At 51.0% G+C, this 20,413-nt stretch overlaps 1 protein-coding gene across 1 annotated transcript in view; it reads right to left on the reverse strand.

Annotated features, from left to right (window-relative positions):
• ABCA13 (ATP binding cassette subfamily A member 13) overlaps positions 1-20,413 on the reverse strand; it is a 317,064-nt gene that overhangs the window by 71,034 nt on the left and 225,617 nt on the right. The window contains exons 49-53 of the mRNA XM_029919211.1: positions 13,543-13,597; positions 11,920-12,097; positions 10,027-10,142; positions 6,750-6,906; positions 1,200-1,453 (exon numbers count right to left, since the gene is read on the reverse strand). Of these exons, the coding sequence (XP_029775071.1) occupies positions 1,200-1,453; positions 6,750-6,906; positions 10,027-10,142; positions 11,920-12,097; positions 13,543-13,597 (760 nt within the window). The remainder of the gene's footprint in view (positions 1-1,199; positions 1,454-6,749; positions 6,907-10,026; positions 10,143-11,919; positions 12,098-13,542; positions 13,598-20,413) is intronic.

A 20,413-nucleotide genomic window follows, 5' to 3' on the forward strand; every position in this document is an offset into this window, starting at 1 on the left:
TTCCATAGACATTGAATATGTGTTACCCAGGGCACCGAGGGGCGGGGGCGGGGGGGCTCAGGTGGTTAAGTAGCTGACTTCAGCTCAGGTCACGATCTCATGGTTTATGGGCTCAAGCCCTGCATCAGACTCTGTGCCTACAGCTCAAGCATGGAGCCTGCTTCGGATTCTGTGTTTCCCTCTCTCTCTGCCCCTGCCCTGCTCATGCTTTGTCTTTCTCTCTCAAGATTAAATAAATATTTAAAAATTTTTTTCAAAAAATAAAGTCAAAATTCTTAAAATAAAATGTGTTACCTGGCAATATTCTAGACAGCTTTGCAAAGCAACCTTAAATCCCACTTAGAATGATACAGACGTGTGTGTCTACATAAGTAGGTACATCAACATAAACGTAAGTTCTGTATTATTATGTGTTTACATACAGTGTATATGTAAATGTTAGTATTAAGAAATATTAGGGACACCTGAGTGGCTCAGTCGGTTAAGTGTTTGACTTCAGCTCAGGTCTTGACCTCACGGTTTGTGAGTTCAAGCCCCGCATCAGGATCTGTGCTGATAGCTTGGAGCCTGGAGCCTGCTTCGAATTTTGTGTCTCTTTGTCTCTGTCCCTCCTTGCTCACACTCTCTTTCTGTCTCTCAAAAATAAACATTAAAAAAAAGAAATATTTGGATACACATATATATTCCTTGTGCTACGGACGTTCATCCTCATCTAAGAAAGCTAAGAACACATCTAACAAAACTAAGCACGCAGCATTAACAGCAGCAGGATCTGGCAAAGGGCCAGGTGGTTATCAGTGCTGAGTTTCTATCTGTTCCTGATTCTAGGAGTTAATGCTATTTAGTCATAAAAATGAATTATGTTATAGTATCAACGAAATTCACCCGACATGTTGGGAAATTGAGCGCTTCCCATAGGGGAAAATGAAATCATTGGAACGATCACCTCACAGGTTAGTGCTTTATCTTTTGACAGTCTCCTTCCTGTGGTTGGTGATTCACAGTGATCAGAAAGAAGAGAAAAGAAGAAAATTGAAAAAAAAAAACTAAACCTAAAATCACAATCTGCACTCATTATAACTTCGTGGAGCACTGATAGGACACATTCCTTGTCTTACAGTCTCCATGATGGAGCCCTCTCTGCCTCTCCAGTCAAAGGTTGGTCGGCGCCCTCCCAGGCTGAGCCCCGTGGGACGTACCGCGGCCGTTGGAGGAGATCCCAGTGCAGCAGAATCCTCAGGACGAGAAGCACTGTGCCTTGTGAGGCCAACTGCACGAAGGTCCAGCCCAGGAAGTTCATCTCAAAGGGGCTCACATAGGAATCGACGCCAAAGCTGTGGGTCAGGTCGTACTTGATCTGGTTGTAACAGAGTTCGATCAGCCCCTGACCCAGGCAGAACTGAGGGAATATGGTGAAAACCCACTTGAGAACATCGTAGATATTCTGCAAACTCTGTATAGAGAAAGAAAGAGAAAAGAGATCAGACTGAAAGCTCTGGACACGCTCCGCTTCTCCCTGTCGGTCCTGTGTTCCTGGTCCTCCCTGCCCCAGCCACTGGGCGGCACGTGCAAATGGCCATGGAGCCGGAGAGAATGATCCTCAAGCCTCAGGTCTCGTGGTTTTGCATTGGTAGGGGGTGATGTGCACGGGATCCCAAACCTGCCGCCTTCCGAGTTCCCCTCTGGAATGGACATGTCTATCTTAAGCCTGTTCCTCGGGTGTACCTGGGAGCACGAAACTCATCCGCTTCGCAGGCTCGCGGGTGGAGAGGAATTCTGTCTCGTGACACATCATGGAGTCTTGCCCCCACTCAATTTCACCTTGGTGAAGGTTTTTGAGTTGATGCTAGAGTAAGTGAAGATTCTGGGGGCTACTGGGATGGAATGGATGTATTTTTCCTGAGAGGGATGTGAATCTGGGGGGCAAAAGGTTATGGACTGAATGTTTGTGCCCCTCAAGCTCATGGTTCCAGCCCTGTTGATATAAGGCTGGACCTTTGGGAGGTGGTTCGGGTTGGACAAAGTTGTGATAACAGAGCCCCCATGATGGGATCAGTGCCCTCGTAGGAAAAGGAAGAGACACCAGCATCTCCCGTCTCTGCCGTGCGGGGACCCAGCTAGAAGGTGGTCGTCTGCAAACCAAGAGGCAGGTCCTAAACCAGACCTGATTCTCCAGGTGCCTGAGCTCCGACACCAAGCCTCCCCACAGTGAGAAGTAAATACCTGCTGTTCAGGCCACCCAGTCTGTGGCAGGTGTTAGAGCAGCCCATGTAAGCCAGCCAGGTGACATTCCCAGTCACAGGCAACAGGAGTGTTCAAATGGGTAGGTAAAACTGGGAGCCGTCGCTGGGAACATGTAAATCACATGTAAAATGCCTCGTTCAAACTTAGTGTACAGTAAATGTTAAACATATATAGTTGTCGGGGTGCCTGGGCAGCTCAGACAGTTAAGTGTCCAACTCTTGGTTTCGGCTCAGGTCATGATCTTACAGTTCGTGGGTTCAAGTCCCTCAATGGGCTCCAAGCTGAGCGTGCACAGCCTGCCTGAGATTCTGTCCCTCCCTCTCTCTGCCCCTCCTCCACTCATGCTGTCTCTGTCTCTCTCAACATAAATAAGTAAAAACTCTAACTTGGGGCACCTGGGTGGCTCAGCCAGTTAAGTGTCCGACTTCAGTTCAGGTCATGATCTCACGGTCTATGGGTTCAAGTCCCACGTTGGGCTCTGTGCTGGCAGCTCAGGGACTAGAGCCTGCTTCAGATTCTGTCTCTTTCTCTCTCTGCCCCTCCTCCACTCACATTCTGTCTCTCTCGTTTTCTCTCTCTCTCTCTCAAAAGTAAATAAACATTTAAAAAAAACCTCTAATTTATACATGTAGTCATTTTTCTTAAATTAAGTGTTGTTTCAAGGACAAGGACGAATAAGAAAGCAGAAGGAAACATCAAATTATATATAATCACAAAGAAAATAAAAAACTTTATAAGACAAACTGCACACTTGAACAATACCATTTTTAAATTAAACATATACAAAGAATTCAAACTCTCCCATAAAAGTTACTATTTTTCTTACCATCTGGTGTTTTATGAACGTGAGCTTTATTTCATAATGAGGTTAGAATTGTCACAGTGTTGATTGCCATCCACTAGGACTTCCTGGAAACTATTGTGGGCTGGCACCTCGAGTCACTGCACTTCATTCCCTCCAGAAACGTACAAACTCCTGATAGGCAGACCCAGTTACCATTGGGGAAACACGCTCAAGAGGCTGATGAATGTGTTTAAGCTACACGGTGGTAGGGCCTGGACTTGACCCTGGTCTTTCTGGACCAGAAAATAAAATCTCTCCACTGAGGAACGCAGCCTTTAGAGAAAATTCACTGCAAAGTGGTGTTTAGAGCTGACTTGTAGACACAGGGTAGCTAAGTGTATAGCCCATGAAGAGTATTTACGGCCTGTCTGACAAAGCTATGGAAATCGAATCAAGAATTAAGGCTCACGTGTTCAAAGCCACTCCCTACTTATGGGCAAACTCAAAAATTGATCTGAATGGTGATATTTTATAAGGGTGCAAACTCATTATACTGTGTACATTAGAATACACAATAGGGGCATGCCATATCACATGTATTAGAGAATAGTTTACAAAATCATTAATTGTATATTTCACGCTGGACAATGTCTAGTTTTTCCTTATGATGGAAACTGACAGTGGGACTGGTATAAATGTAGCCTTAAATAGTTTGACTTGGGAGCAACAAAAAATCCAATAAATGGGCGAATCGTTTCATTACGGCTTATTGTCTTGCATACAAACACGGAAAAGACACGAAAGCTTCATCTAATTTTCCCTTAGTTATCAGCTTGACCACCTACCACTCTTCATAGATTTCAACAAGTCCTAATTAGGCTTATGAATCCCAGGTTTCATAAAACTGTGTCCCTGAATCAAATAATGTACCACGTGAAAGGATTTTCTCTCATTGATTAGAATGTAGAAACAGTAGAATGCTACAGCTTCTGACGAAGGAACTAGTAACTAAGGAAACCACATATTTTTTAAAAATTTTTAAGTTTATTTATTTACTTTGAGAGAGAGACAGAAAGACAGGGAGAGGGAAAGAGAGAGAGAGAGAGAGAAAGAATCACCACACTGTCAGCACAGAGACCAATGTGGGGCTCGAACTCACCAACCGTGAGATCATGACCTGAGCTGAAGTTGGACGCCTGAGCGACTGAGCCACCCAGGCGCCCCAAGGAATCCATGTATGAATGTGTCCTATTTAAGATAACTGCACATTGATGAAGTGTGCTAAGAAATAAACTCCTGAAACTCTGTTTCCTCTGCTGACTTCACGAAACATGGAGATTCTTACCAGCAGGAAAGGAAGACATTAGGGATTGTGAGTTAGAACTCAAAATGCATTTTCTAGAGAAATAAGCTCAGGGCGCCTGGCTGGCTCGGTCATTTAAGAGTCTGACTTCAGCTCAGGTCATGATCTCATGGACTGTGAGTTCGAGCCCCACATTGGGCTCACACTGACAGCTCAGAGCCTGGAGCCTGCTTCAGATTCTGTCTCTTCCTCTCTCTCTCTGGCCCTCTCCCACTCACATTCTGTCTGTCTCTCTCTCTCAAAAATAAATAAAAATTTTTAAAAAAGAAGAAAAAATCAGAGGTCCCTGGGTGGCTCAGTCAGTTAAGCATCTAACTTCAGCTCAGGTCATGATCTCTCAGTTTGTGAGTTCGAGCCCTGCGTCGGGCTCTGTGCTGACAGCTCAGAGCTTGGAGCCTGCATCGGGTTCTGTGTCTCCCTCCCTCTCTCTCTGCCCCTCCTACATTCTCTCTCCCTCTCTCTCTCAAAACCAAACACCCACTTAAAAATTAAAAAAAAAAGTAAGAAAGAAATCTGCTTAAAAACCGTGATGGGGTAAAAACTACAATACCCTGATTAACATCACCATTTGGAGGCACGACGCTTAATAATACAACTTGGCTCCCTGCCTCGTAAGGCCAATCTGAGGACCTACTCGGCTCCAATTGGTTCTAGAAGAATAGATTTATTGTTCGAACACTTATGAGTGAATATTTAAAATCACCCCTGTATGATATTGGTTTTCTTAAGTAAATAATATCAAAATAGAGCGCAAAGGGGGGAAAAAAGAAGACCTTCGCACAACAGTGCGATGTCTCTTATTACTTGTTAACAATCGAGCTTGGCCCCTGTCCTGCAAACAACCTGCTGTCCGCTGATCTTTGTCAGCAGTGCTGTTGTAACTGGACGCTGACCTCTGTGCTGGAATGTCATGGGAGGCTCCCGGCTCGTCTCCTCTCTGGGTCCACCTGATCCCCCCGCCTTTTCCTTTCTTCCTGCGATCCCGTCCCCTGGAGCCTCACCCTTCCCACAGGAGGAGCATCTCCCGAGTCTATTTCTTTTTTTTTTTAATGTTTTTTATTATTTTTGAGAGACAGAGAGAGACAGCATGAGCAGGGGAGGGTGAGAGAGAGAGGGAGACAGAATCTGAAGCAGGCTCCAGGCTCTGAGCTAGCTGTCAGCACAGAACCTGACTCAGGGCTTGGACCCATGAACCATGAGATCATGACCTGAGCCAAAGTCAGATGCTTAACCAACTGAGCCACCCAGGTGCCCCTCCTGAGTCTATTTCTTTCCCAACCTTATAGATCCTGAGGACACCTGCACGGCCCATGGCCTGTCAGAGACCCGGTGGGCAGGGGGCAGGGAAGTCGTGTACTGCTAGACCTCTGATGTCCTCCTCTAGTTGAAGCCCGATTCAGAGTTTTCCACACAAAGGCTACACATTAGTGGAGATCAGTGTCAACCCCTGACCTGCAAAACTCCCCCAACAGATCGTTTCCTCCATCCAATGCCTAATGGACGTTTGCGTACTTGGTGCTTCCATCCAACGTGGGGGGGAACACCAGAAGACAGTGTAAGCCATCCCGGGACACCGAGCATCTCCACGAGCCCAGGCCCCGATGAAGCAGGCGTCCATCCCCGACTCGCCAGAGACGGGCCGGCAGCACCCGAAGGGCTGAGCCCTCTTCCAGGCTATTTCTCAGCCCACTGGTCAATTGCAAGCCTGGACGCCTAAGCAATCAGAGTCCAGGCAGACAGCAGGGAGTCAGAAGGGATGGAGAAGGATGCTGAGAGCAGAAAGCAGGGATGAAAAGGATAGAACTAAGTGCAAACTGACATCAGTCCCCAGGGGAAGTGCAGGGGAGGCTGAGGCAGGGGCACAGCAGATAAGACCCAGGCAGGTGCCCTCCCCAGGGCACACTTGGCAAGTGGCCACAGTTGGGATGTCGCAGGGCTCACAGGGAAGGGGGCGGAGCTGCCCCGCTAATCCAGCCCTCCTGTGTTTGCAGAGCGCAGGGAGCCACAGCAGCCTTCCCACATTGTAGCAAGCACGTGACCGCAGAGAGGAGCGTCTGACCCCTAATCCTGAGACACAGGGATGGGACATGTTTCATGCCCTAATTCGCCCTTCCAAACACCCGTCAGTAATTCATCAACAAACAGGGAAGCAGCGGAGAGCACTCTGGCGCGTCTGCCCTCGCAAATGCAGCAGAGCAAACTGTGCGTTTTTGTGTCGCTGTTCGCCAGGCCTGAGGATAAAGACGGTGGACCCTGGCATGTTGTCCTTTCCTTCCAGCTGGGAAAGCAATGGCAGGAGCAGGAGGCAACATGCGCGTCCTCGGGGTGCCCCGGGCGGCGAGGCCGGAGCCCACTGACCTGAGCTTTGGAGATGATGGCCAGCAGCCGGGGCATGATGGTCATCAGCAAGGTGCAGAGCCCGAAGATGAAGTTCAGGGACACGTAGGAGATGAACGCTACATCCGAGCTGGAGAAGATTCTAGACATCAGATACATCCACGGGATAGTCGCGTATCTAAAGAAGAAAGGGGGAAAACTCATGTGTGTTTTCCCATAACATGTATTTGTATAACGACAGAAGCATAGAGGTTGGCTGGCCTGGTCGCTTCTCCTCACTGAGTGAACAGACACTTTCCAGCACTGACAACAAATCCCACGGTATCGCCCGAACACAGCGCACACCTGGGAGGCCCCAGCGAGCACTGAGTGTAACCGCAGCAATGCTGGGTACCATCAATGCCTGGGCCACGTGTGCCCCTGCACCTGGGACTCAGAGACCAGAGGAAGTTGGAGGATGTCTCCACACCCCTTGCCCGAAGGGGTGAGCCTGGGTCTTACTTCTTTGCTCCTGATCCTCACCAGTAAAGCACAAATGGTTCCTATTTGTTGAAGTGAGAATCAAAAGCCATCCAAAGGGGTGCCTGGGTGGCTCAGTCGGTTAAGTGTCCAACTTCAGCTCAGGTCATGATCTCACACTTTGTGGGCTGGAGCCCCGCGTCAGCCTCTGTGCTGACTGCAAGCTCAGAGCCTAGAGCCTGGAGCCTGCTTCGGTTTCTGTGTCTCCCTCTCTCTCTCTGACCCTCTCCTGCTCACACTCGATCTCTCTTTCTCAAAAATAAACATGGAAAAAAAATTTTTTAAAGTTAAAGAGCCTTCTAGAGCCTAATTTATTTTTTAGTGCAATGTACAGTGGCTATACCAATCTCTACTCTCTTGTTAAAATACAATGTAATAAAATTTTAATGATTTTGGCATTTGCTGGGTAGGGGCCTACTGTTCACACTCATTGTGGAATTTACAGAGTTTTCCTCCCTGGGAAAGCAGGCCCCTCATTCCCACCATTTGAATTTTCTAAGACATGTAATAGGACCCTGAAGCCTGTCCTCACAATCCATTAGCGCCAAACACACACCAAATATGTTCTTACAGTTTCCACTGTTCACAGATACTAGTTTCTCTTTCTGGTATTCCTTTCCTCTTTTCGATGCTAATTCTGTTCACTTTCCAGCTTAAATATCACATTTTCCTGGCTAGAGCGAGCAGGAAAAAGGAAAACAAGAAAATTGTTGCCGTGTATTTTCTTCTCTGTCTCTTTGAGACTCGATGCGCTTATCTGATCCCTAATTTCTTCAGATTCCAAACCCTGTGTGATTCCAAGTCCCTTTTAACACCTGCCCGTCCTTAGGTTGCAGCCCGCTCTGGGGTGGAGCCTTCCTGACACTGTGCTCTGGCTCTTCGCGCCTCCCTCCTGGAACAGGGGGCGGGCCGACACCCCTGCCCACCTGCGTGTGAGGGAGATGGGGCACCCACAGGGCAGCCTGGGCCCCGACGAAGAAAGAACCTGTGTAAGTGAGAAGGAGGACCCCGCGGCCCCCGGGATGTTACTCCATGATCCCAGCCAGCCTCCCTGAGGCCCTTCTTCCCTGGGGTCCCCCGGCCTCCGACACTGCCTGCTATCTTTGCAGACCCCTGCAGGCCATGTGACCTCTGGATTCTTCACCTGAGCGGCAGCACCCTGCCTGGGCAGGCAGTGTGGCCAGGGATCTGTGAGCTCCCGGAATTCTCGGGAAAATGCTGTGGCCGCACGTGCGGAGACGACTCCCAGGTTCTCCAAGGCGCTCTCGAGAGAAACAAGCTTTGTGTCCACTCCTCCAAACACGTTTCTTAGGAATCTCTAACCAGTTTGATTTTGTCTGTTACCTTAAACTCAGCAACTCCGCTTTCCTAAAGCTCAAAATAAGGTGTTTAATCCCACCGTCAGGAGCCGAGACTACGCCATCCGTTCAACAGGAAAGATACACTGAAATCAAACCTTTCCCAGAGGACCGGGAATCCTCACACAGAGCTTTTATATCCGGAACCCACACTTCCAACCGAGTGTAACAAACAGGTGCTACCGTACGCATTTTTACACCTTGCACAGCCTCCGAATACTAGAACAGTCCTAACTGTAACAAGGGGGCCACAATTAATTAAATGCAGCCTTTTGCCACTCACCGTCTGGGAGGTTTGCATGAACTATCGACTCTTCACAGTACAGAACCGAAGCTCTACACCGAAGAAAATAAGGTTTAGAGGGAGTAATTACTCTTCCCAAAGCCACGGAGTTAGTGAGTGGCCCTACCAATGTTCCCAGAAAGGTCTATCTGTCTTGTCTGCCTCTCTCTCTCTGCCAGCCATGCATCCATCTGTATAGTCATCTAACAATGACATAGACTTGTTTACATTCAACTCTGACCCCTAAATAAATGCTTTGGGCCACTGACTGTGTAAAAATCATTTTACTTGTCATCGTTGGCAGAAATAAAGCAGAATGCATTGTCTTCAAAAATCATTAGCCTCGAATTATAATAAATTAGCATGTTCATCGTTTCCCCTGCTCTCAGCAAGTACCTCTCACATGCTCAGCCTGGATCTAGACGTAGGCCCAACGTATAAGAAGAAACGAGACAGGTATATTTAGGGGAGCCCCAGTAACGACCCTGACTCGTGTGAATAAAAACTAACGCTCTGGGGGTGGCTGGGGGGGCTCAGTCAGCTAAACATCCAACTCCTGGTTTGCTTGGAATTTTCTCTCTCCCTCTCTCCCTGCACCTCCCCCTGCTCCTGCTCTCTCTCTTTCAAAATAAATAAGTAAACTATGAAAAGAAATTGAGAAATCTGTGAGGTGACTTTTCTGCTTTTGCCGTTTCTCCTCTGAGAAAACTGATAGAGGCAGACGGCACATTTCTAGACCCCTGCCGTCACGGGACAGGGAAAAACGTGCCAGACATGAGGCTTTACAGGAGACTCTCCTTTGAAAGGCAGTTTTGGAGCTACCTGGAGTCTGTGTTCGAGCTCCAGACAGACGTCAGAGTGAGAGTAACTGAGAAGCTACTTCCAGCCGCCCGAGTGTGGCAGACGGCTGGGGGCCGGATGGGGACAGCCCACACCACCCCGGCCAGGCCACCTGCCCCCCTCCGTGGGCCAGCATCACCACTCCAGCCCCTCTGCTCTGCATCCCTGCCAGAGGCACCATAATTGCTTGAAAAGACAGAAAATCACGAAGTCAACAGTGGGCTGAAAGCCATCTGAGGGGGACTTTCTCTTCCAGAAGACAACCTGTAATTCTGCAGCCGAGTCTCTGATCACATACCCGAAAAGCGCCAGCAGGAGGGCCGTGGCCGCCAGGTTCTCTCGGAATGTGAATGCTGTCAACTGGAAGGCGACGATGATGGTGACACAGAGGCTCATGGAAACCAAGTAAAAGACCTGGAGGAACAAGCAAAAGGCGGTGTTGCCTCGGCTCAGCTCCCGCCAAGAGCATTCCACTGCAGCCGACCCATCTGTAAAGTGGGCTTCGTCCCCTGGAGTCACGGTCTGGGCTGGGCTGCATCCCCACTGTGTCCCCGCCCCCCCCCCCATTCACATGCTGAAGCCCTGGGATCTCAGGATGAGACTGTCTCCAAAGATGTGCCTCAAAAGGGGCAATGAAGGTACAGGAGGTGGCAGGAATTGCCCTGATCCAACATGACTGGTGTCCTTATAAGAACAGGACACACAGAGGGACAAGCACATGAGGACATGCACCCAGGACAGATGCCTTGGGAGGAACTGGCCCAGCCACACCTGGGTCCTGGCCTTCAGCCTCCAGCACCAGGAGGGACAGACCACCCGTCGGGGATCTGCTGTGACAGCCGCCCTGGAAACCACGGCCCTCCACCTCTCTCGGGATGGGTCCAGGGATTCTGACACCTTCCAGGACATGTGGCTTCTTCCTACACCTGGACTCAAGGACAGGACGGCGGAGCCCACCTTACAAACCCCTCCTGCCCACCCCCACTCCCCCTGCTGACCAAGGCTGCCACAGGCCCACCGCTCTCCTCTCAGGGCCCCTCGCCGAGCCCTTCCTCACACCGTCCACAGGGCTGCCTCCTCCCTGCCTCTCAGAGCTCAGTTTTCACACTGCCTCCCCGGGAGTCCTTCCCTGGCCTCCAGATCTAAGTCACCCTCTCAATAAATCTACTCCCAAGCCATCTGGATCTTCTTTCCTGCTTCCCTTCATGAGAATATATAATGTCCAAGGGGGCAGAGGACTTCTGTGCCTTGGTCACGGCTTTATCCCTAGCACCGCGGGCACACCCTGCCCCTGGGAGGATCCCCCAAATACCCACTAACTGAGTGATTTAATCCATCTAATAGGCAGGAAACAATCGGATGAAGATGTAGGAAACAGTCAACTAGGAAGAAAACACTTCTCCCTGCCATTCAACCCCAAGGCAGGCATTGCAGGGCACAGAGGGGCCACACTCGGCAGCAGGGGCAAGGGGAAAATAAGGTAAGGGCTGCAGAAAAAGGGGAGACCGGCTGCTGGGGTCTGGGAGACAGTGTGCCCCAAACACCCGCCCCACCTCGCACGCTCCTCCATCCAGGGACGCCTCCTCCTTCCCCGGGAAAGATGCGGTCCCTGCACGCCATCACACGCAAGGTGGGACAGCGGCATGTTCACGAGGACAGGCTGGCCCTTTCCTACAAAGAAGACCTTGATTCCAGATAAATGCCTATGGGTCTGGGGAACAACGGGCACCAAGGCTGTCCTCCACGGGTGGAAGACCATGGCTTGGAGGGCATCCGCTGGCCAGCTGAGCACCAGATCACGCCAGGCTGTGGTCAGGGCGGGGCGGGGGGGAGGTTGGTTATGCATATAGGTAGAGGTCAGTTCTAACGCTTTTCACCATTTCCTCTCCTGCCCCTTGGAAAGAGCATATTAGAAGATTATTGTCTCATCTTCCCGACAAGAGGCTGCACTGGCATGCAGGTCCATGAGTCCCCAGAGCTCCTGTGTGTAGTTGGTCGGTCTTCCATCTTAGGAAGCCATCCATCCCAGATGACAGGCAGAGACTGAACCTGAACCACCCTTACCGATGTAATAATCCATTCTTCTGTGGACAGTCTGTAATGGAGTCTTCCAACACACACACACACAGGCACGCATACACACTCACAACCCTGGCATTCAGGTGCATGGGACGTGGCTCCCAGTTCCTACCATGTCATACAGGAAGTTAGCGAGCCAGTACGTCCTATAGCCGAGCCCACTTATGTGCTGCAGCCTCTTGGCCCCGGTCACCCTGTCCTTCACCACGGAGCTCCCGATGGACGCGGACAGGATGGAGAAGCCCAGCACGATGCAGAGGGCGACGCCACACTGACGGATGCTCTCCATGCTGCAGGCAGAACAAGACAGCTCATCAGGGCCACACGAAGGATGTGAGTCTCCGTTCCCCTGGTGACGACCAGCCACGAGGGGAAGGGTGCTGAAAACCTTGAATCAGGAACTAGGTTCCAGGGGATGCTGGCTAAGCACGTGGACTCAGCCCTCGAATCCCCTAAACAGCCCTTTGAGGAGGTATGGAAGATGGCTCCCAGCTTCTAGAAGGTGCAACAGATGGGTGCCAAGTGAAGAGACATTTCAGAGCCTGCCTATCTCAGAGATTACTCTGGACGCCTGAGCCCGACTTCCCAGTGAGAATGTAAGACTTCCACAGCGTGGTGTCCACAGTGAGCTGCAGCCTCTGCCCATGTTGTACGCTGGGACATGTGAAGGGAAGGGGAGGGGGCATTAGCTGGGCAGCCCTGGGTCGCTGGCCCATCTCTGGATTTAGTCTCTCAAAATATCAAAGTGATTCTGTAATGGAGAGAGGTGTAATAATTGTGATAATATACACAGGGCACTTTCTTGGCCATTTCTTAACTGGAGCCCTGCCAACCGCCCCCTCCTTAGCCACGACCAGTGCACAGGCAGGGGGTCGGTGGGAAGACATGGCTCATCACAAAGTGTCCACCATGTGGCACCGTCCTTCGCTCGGTGAGCCTACAGTAGACTTGTGGACGGTGTCCGCCATTCCACGGGGAAGGGGAATGGGGAAGAAGGCAGGCAGAAGTACCCCACCTCCTAGGAGGGAATGAGAACTAACACTTAGCTCCAAACAGGGAGAGAAGCAGCTTTATCTCCACCCAAGACTCCATTTGTCTTTGAGCAAAGACTGGCATGAGAATCTTCCAGAAGGTCTCACTATGCTCACCTACATGAACACCGTGTTTAAGACTGTACCCCAAGTGGGGCTCCTGGGTGGCTCAGTCCATTGAGCATCTGACTTCAAGTGAGGTCATGATCTCATGGTTTGAGAGTTGGAGCCCCAGGTCAGGCTCTGTGCTGAGTGTGGAGCCTGCTTGGGATTCTGTGTCTCCCTCTCTCTCTGCCCTTACCCCCCAAATGCCCGGCTGGCTCAGTCACTGGAGCGTGCAAGTCTTGATCTCAGGGTTAGGAGTTCGAGCCCCATGTTGGGCATAGAAAGGACTTGGAAAAACAAAATCTTAAAAAGAGAGAGAGAGAGAGACTGTACCCAACAATAAGTGTCTGGAAGATGTGGAGCCCCTGAATTTCAGGAAGATAGCCCCCTCAGACTAATTTTGACTTAGAAAAATGGGGTATAGAATTAGTTCACGTTTTAAACTCAGCCAATGCATGTCCTCCTCTTAGCAACCATTTTCTTTACACTTTGCAAAGAAATGCCCAAGCCAGCACCTCTCTGTGCAAGTGTAGCAGGCTGTCACCCCTGAGCCACCCACAGACTCTGTTCCACCCTCACCCAGGGGTCCTGAGACTCACATCTTGTCCTCATTCAGCAAGGCCCCTCCGTACGGGTGGCTGTAGAGCGTTATTCCTGTGAAGGACAAACAGACAGGTGATCTCTCCACCCACAGGGTGAGCAGACCCCACCTGTGAGGCACCTCCTGTCCCCCAGGCATGACCCCCAAGCACCCACAAGGGCAAATCCACTGTGCCTTCCAGCCAGTGTGCACTAGGATCCTGCAGTCCTGTTGTCAGAAATACCCAGCACGTCCTGAATGTGCCTCGCGACAGGCTGACACTTTATAACCCAATCCTATAAGCATCCCCGAGGTGTAGGTCATACATCAACCACATTTGTTGGGGGGGGAGGAACAGATTCAGAAAGACTCGATAACCACCTGCAAAGGGGTTCTCTGACAGAACCAGGGCAATAAGCCAAAGCTCCCCTCTCCACAAGCCGTCTAGACAGAGCGAAACCAAACCGACTCAACAGCCCAGCTACGTGTGGGGCCCCTTCTTTGGTTTTGCGCTGTCTGCCTTCCAGGGGCATGTGCGGTAGTGCAGACAACAGCCACTGTGGGGAAATCACCACCAACTTAGCAACTTTAAGGATCTTACCACAAAGGCTGCTCATGCCATCGCATGGCCTTCCGTGCCCCAGCCGGCCCAGCCCGTTTGGTATCAGGACTCTGGAACTTCAGGTAAATAACTTGTATTTCACCTATTGTCCGATGTGAGAGCAGTCAGTTTTCCCTCCTCGGACTGACTGTTTCCAAGGCCTGCAGCCAAGTGTGTGGATGCCACCCCAAGGGGCACGTTTCACGGGCCAGCCTGTGTCCCTCTTCGGGCTCAAGTAATGAAGCCTAGCATCATGTTTTGCATTTGCTTACGGTAGCATATTTGCTCTTTCCAGAAACACCACAGGAGTAGGAGTAAACATAAATAAATTAAAAGGTACAGAACTGAAAGTCACTGCAGTTCTCCAAACGCCCCACAGCTTTGCCACCGCGAGTCTCCACTGCCATCCACGGGCTACCTGCTCCCTTCTGCGGCGATGCCAGCATTTTCCCTTCCATCCTGGGCTCAGCCACACACGGAAGCAGCTTCTTTCACCGCAGAAAGAACAGAGGACACTATTGGTTCAGCAAGCCCACTGTACAGTGTTCCAGAACAATTCTTTGACTTTAAATTAATACCGTCCAGACGTTCTGTTGGAGGCTCCCACTGTGTGTGCTCAGCGCCAGCCGCACAGTTTCCTGGATCCTGCACTGGATGCATTTACGCATTGGTCCTGAACCGAGTTGCCTGGTCTTCACTCCCTGCCTGTCTGGACCCACGACATGCCCACCTGTTTTCCTCCCATCTTTCCTCTTTCCCAGAGCGTGGCCTTCACCCCCTTCTCACAGGACGTGCCGGTCCCCTCACCCTGCAGCTCATGTGCTGACTGGGGGCTGTTTGTCTGTGACATGCGGTGACCGACGCTGTCAGAAGGCTGTGCAGAGGCTTACAGAACCCTGGGAGCTGCCCAGATGCGGCAGCTGTCCCGCTGGGTGGTGGAAGGGGGAAGTGTGTATTCAGTGGCATGTGTGGCTACACACAGGAATCAGGGCTTTCTAGATCAGAAAGCATCCAGAGAAATGCAGTTAGCTGATGAGGGCTTGGGAAAGTGAGGATTCTAGAGATACGAGGGAATCCTGGACTCGCTGAACTTGAAGACACACACACGCGTGCGCGCACACACACACACACACACACACACACACACACACACACACGGGGCAAGATGCAGCAGGGCATGTCTTCCAATAGCGGAAGAGTTGCCGTGAAGCACCGGAAATGGACCGGATCTGTAATGTTCTGGATGGTAGATTTTGTCCAAGGAGCCAGGTTCAAACGACATAACAGATCATGTGAGCAGTGGCTGGTGCGTCGGGCCCACTGGCCTCTGGGGCATTAGGGGAAGAGGACGCGGGGGTCTGCTTCTCCCCCAGATGGTGAGGTTAGCCCGGCCGACTTGCATCCTCTACATTACCGCTAATCATAAACGCAGTGCCTTCCTGATCCCATGAGCCATTCTGGTGAACCATCGAAGCAGACGGGGTCCTGGGGCCCCACAAATCTACCACCAGCTAGTCAGAAGCGGGGGTGGCTGGGCCCCAGGGGGATAGCTGGTGTCAGTGCATGGGGTCTGCATTCCCTGCAGACAGTTAGTACCAGGGGAAGCAGTTCACTACTCGGAGATAAAGCAGGAACCCCCCTCACCAATACCCGGATTCCCCTCCTCGTCTAGGAGATCTTCTCCTCGTCTAGGAGAAATGCAGGCCCGGCCAGGAGTCCCCCAGCTTGGCCAGGACCATGAATGTCCCCATCACCTCCCCAGTCACCAGACTCAAACTCATGTCATCCTCACCCCCGCCTCTGGTGTCCCCCACAACACATCCAAGAAGCCATCAGGGTCTCCCCTTCCACACCACCTCTGTGCCAATGCACGGGGGCCCCGCCCCGCACACTGCACCCCTGTCCCTCACCACCAGGACACGCACACCTCTCTCCCCAGTCCCCCCACCCCCTCTCCAACAGCTCCAGAAGGTTTCCAAGGAGAAACAGAAAGAAAACATGGAGTCGGTATTCTTTTATCTGGACGTAAGATGCCTCTAGAGTAAAGTCCAAAGTCTCATGTTATCTGATTCTACCACCATTCCCAGGGGACAAACAGGATTGCCACCATGTTGTCATCCTCGGCTGTAAGTGTGTTTCTCCTCTTGTCACACAGAGGCTCCCCACTTAATGCAAGCTCCTTGACGGTGCAGCAGTGATGTGCATACATGTTCTCTTAAACAGGGATCTCTTCCCGAGTGGCTCCCAGGCCACTGTGTGGTCACAAGGGTCCACAACCAAGGCCCTGGCCATCCTTCTGCTCCCAGGCAGCCACTCGGCTTCTTACCTTAAGGTCAACATTCAACCAGTCACATGAGATATTCTGCACCTTACTGTAACATAGGCTTTGTGAGAAGAGCATTTGGGCCGCCCGGTAGGCTTGTATAAGTATTCCAAGCACAGTTGAGGTGGGCCAGGCTCCACCGTGATGTTCGGGAGGATGGTTGGTGTGTTGAATGCATTTTCCACTTACGATGCTTTCGACTTGAGATGAGTTCATTGGGACAAAACCCCCCTTGGGAGTGGAAGAAGGTCTGTGCTTCTCTGTCCAGCCCCCTCCCTCCTCAAGGCAGCTCGGAGCACCTTCCCACGAAGGCACACAGGGCCGCAGGGGGATGAGAGAGGCGTTCCTCACACCCTGAGCCCATTACGTACCTGTGAGCAGAGAGGAGGTGCTGGCATGCAGAGGAGATGAAAATCCCCAATGTGCTGTGCATCCTTCAGGACCAGCTCCATCACATCCATATGAGGATGCCCGATGACACGGCAGAGTCACAAGCACAGACACTGGAGATGCCCTCTCCCCTGCTCCTGGCAGCCTAGGCCGTAGCTGGGGTTCCAGACTCTGCAGGGACGACCCCCATCTCCCAACTCCCTTCTGCACATGCTTCTGATTTTCCAAGGAATGTACTGTGCAGAGGGCAGGTAACAAGGCTTCACCTGCCCTGCTTCCGCAGTAAAAAGCTGCCAGCGTTTTTGGGGTGCGTTCAATTATAAAATGTTAAACGACCACATTTGGGTTCTTATTTTGCAGGTTGCATAAACATCTTTTCTTAACTTTAAACTGTTGGGTCACTGCTGGAGATTAAAAACTGTACCACGATATTGGCTCTTGGTCCACCCGTTCCTCTGTTATGAATACACTGGCCTTCACTGTCACGTATACCCTGGATTCATTACCCTTCCCTGGCTTTACTCTAGAAGCAGAAACACACATGGCCCTTGACCCACAGATGAAGCGAGCGATGCCACCTGCGCTCAGCGACCCCGACGCACCAGACCCTGGGCCGGACGTTTTCACGACACGTCCTCTCACTGAGTAATCGGCAATGAATTCCGTGACACACAAGCCAGCACGCTGTGCGGGAAGATCCTGGGAAGTGAGCTTGCAGCGTTCAGGCACCAGAGTTTCCTCCAGGGAAGTGGAGCCCCGAGAAGAATTCCAGCATGGACACACGCTGGTTTTCTGGAAGCCGAGACAGAGGAGACCGGAACTGTGGCAATGTTCCCGGGCAAGTGACTGCTCCTGACTGAGGAGGGGCCATCATATCAGCTGGCAGCACACAGGGCTCCAAGACCCTCCCCTGTGCATGGGACATGGCAGGAGCCACAGACATGAGAATCTCAGGAGGGTGGGAGGGGGGACACAGGTACAGTTCACGTAACGAGATGCAGGAGAGGAGCAATCCATGGCAGCCATCCTGCCCTGTCGGTCTGTCCTTTTGCTCCCAAAATTAAGTTGCCTGGGCTCTGCCTACCCCAGCTTAGGGAAGGACCAGGCCGCTTGAACCCACAAAGCATAGCGGCAGCCCCTTCCTTCCGGTGACTTCGGCCAATCAATAATTCAGAGGGGCCACAGTTTCTCATCTGGTGCTGACTTGCAAGAGTCTTATAATTTGCACATTTTACACATGGTAAATATTTAACTATAATCTTTTGAAGAAGTACACAAGCTGCCCCCAAGCCCGGCAGGGAGCCCCAAAGGCCAGGAGACAGCCCTCTAGCTCAAGGGTCCTGGGCACCTCTTTTTAATTAAAAAATTTTTTTAATGTTTATTTATTTTTGAAACAGAGACAGAGAATGAGCAGAGGAGGGGCAGAAAGAGAGGGAGACTCGAATCTGAAGCTGGCTCTAGGCTCCAAGCTGTCAGCACAGAGTCCGATGTGGAACTCGAACTGATGAACCATGAGATCATGCCCTGAGCTAAAGTCAGACGCTTAACCAACTGAGCCACCCAGGTGGCCCCCCCCATTTTAATTTTTTTAAGTTTATTTACTTAGAGAGAGCATGAGCAAGGGAAGGACAGAGACAGGAAGAAAGAGAGAATCCTAAGCAGGCTCCACACTGTCAGCACAGAGCCCAAACAGGGCTCGAACTCATGAACTGTGAGATCATGACCTGAGCCCAAACCAAGAGTCAGACACTTAACCAACTGAGCCACCCAGGCACCTACCTGTAGGCACCACTTTAAAAGGCCACCATGGGGCAAAATCTTCACAGCTGCACCCACGTCCACCGTGCTACTGAGAAATGCTCTTTGAAAAGCAAGATCTGGAGAAAGAAAGGGCTGCACAGCACGGGGCTGAAGAAGGAAGCTATGAGATGAGCAGGAAAACCCCTCGACTTGCTTTCCGAGACCTGAGCCCCGCTGGGGTTTTCACCACCAGTAAGAGGACAGCACAGGAGCATCAGATCAGAATGAACAATGCTCTGGTTTTGTTCTGCTATGGGTGACAGGAATCTGGGCACTGACCACAACCCAGCAGCTGTGTGTCCCAGGACAGAGGAGGCGGCCCCAAGGAGGGAGCAGGTGGGGACTGAGCCCCCCAGGGAAGGACTCGGGCTGATGACACGATGACACCCAGGGGCCCGGCGCAGCCCCCTGGCGCAGACAGGAGTGGGGTGGGGGGCCGCAGGAACCCTGGGTGGCTGTTTGGTTTACAAATGCTGCTAATTTTCACAATTTGCTAGTTTGCAATGTGCTATCACTACGCTCTGTAAGAGGGGCTCTGCGGGATTAAACAGATTTCAAATCCAAACTCACGTCTCTCTATACGGGTGCTGAGATTTTGTTTGTATTTTGCAAACAGCAAGAGAGAGACTGAGGGCAAGTAAGGGTCGTGTGTGCCCACTTTCTCAAAAGTGCAAGTGCGATCAGAGGAAGAACAGAGTAGGTGGTCCTCCCAAGTATCTTCAGACCCTGGAACAATGGTGTGTGCACGAACTGGACATGCTCCACGCCTTAAAACAGTCACTTCAGAATCGGGGCTCCTCGGGGCACCCAGGGAGCTCAGTCAGTTAAGCATCTGACTTCGGCTAAGGTCATGATCTCTCAGTCTGTGAGTTCGAGCCCCGTGTCAGGCTCTGTGCTAACAGCTGAGAGCCTGGAGATGCTTTGGATTCCGTCTGTCTGTCAGTTGGTCTCTCTCTCTCTCTCAAAAATAAACATTAAAAAAATTTTAAAGGAAATCAGCGCTCCTCCTGCAGACCCACAGGCACAGGGAGGGGACTTGACTATCTCACAGATGGGCATTCTGCCAGTGGGACACCTGCCCCCCCCAGGACAGGGCTCAACTTGGTGATGGGACATCTTTGGGTGTGGGGGGGTAGACACAGGGAAGAAAACCGAGGCAGAGGGACATTCTATTGACTTATCTAAGGCAAAACACAGCAGAATGAGAGCCCTGATTTTCTGGATCCCTCTTATCCATTTTATGTGCAACGAGAAAAATCATTGGTAGCCTTTGATGTTCTCCAAGCAAAAACCACATTATTGCAATGGACAATCTCCATAATTGGGTGGTTAATCCCAGTGTATTATGTGTGTTCAGAACTGTATTTCGGTGACAATGGCCTTGTGATGGAATCGGGCTGACGATGGTGGAGATGGGTCCGAGGGGCTCTCTCTCTGGTACCCATCAGAGGTTTTCAGAAATGAAGTTTCAACATGTAAATTCTGAATTCACTTGAATGATTTCTCTTCATTTGATTACTCTTATCATTATGTTTCAGCTTCTCCACAAACTGGCCCACAGCCACGTACGAATTTATAACATCATTCAGTATTCTCACCATGCCTTCCAGACTCTGTGTATCTGCCATCCGTAAAAATGCACATCTGTGCTTTTGTCTCCTATCCATTCTGATAGAAGATACTTGTCTCCAATTCAACAGTCACTTGGGTCCCTTCCTCTTAGAAAATGTACATCTCTGTGCGCATTAATGCCCAGATGTCTGCAAGCATCTCCAG

This window comes from Suricata suricatta, chromosome 2 (assembly GCF_006229205.1).
Source record: "Suricata suricatta isolate VVHF042 chromosome 2, meerkat_22Aug2017_6uvM2_HiC, whole genome shotgun sequence".
NCBI lineage: Eukaryota > Metazoa > Chordata > Mammalia > Carnivora > Herpestidae > Suricata > Suricata suricatta.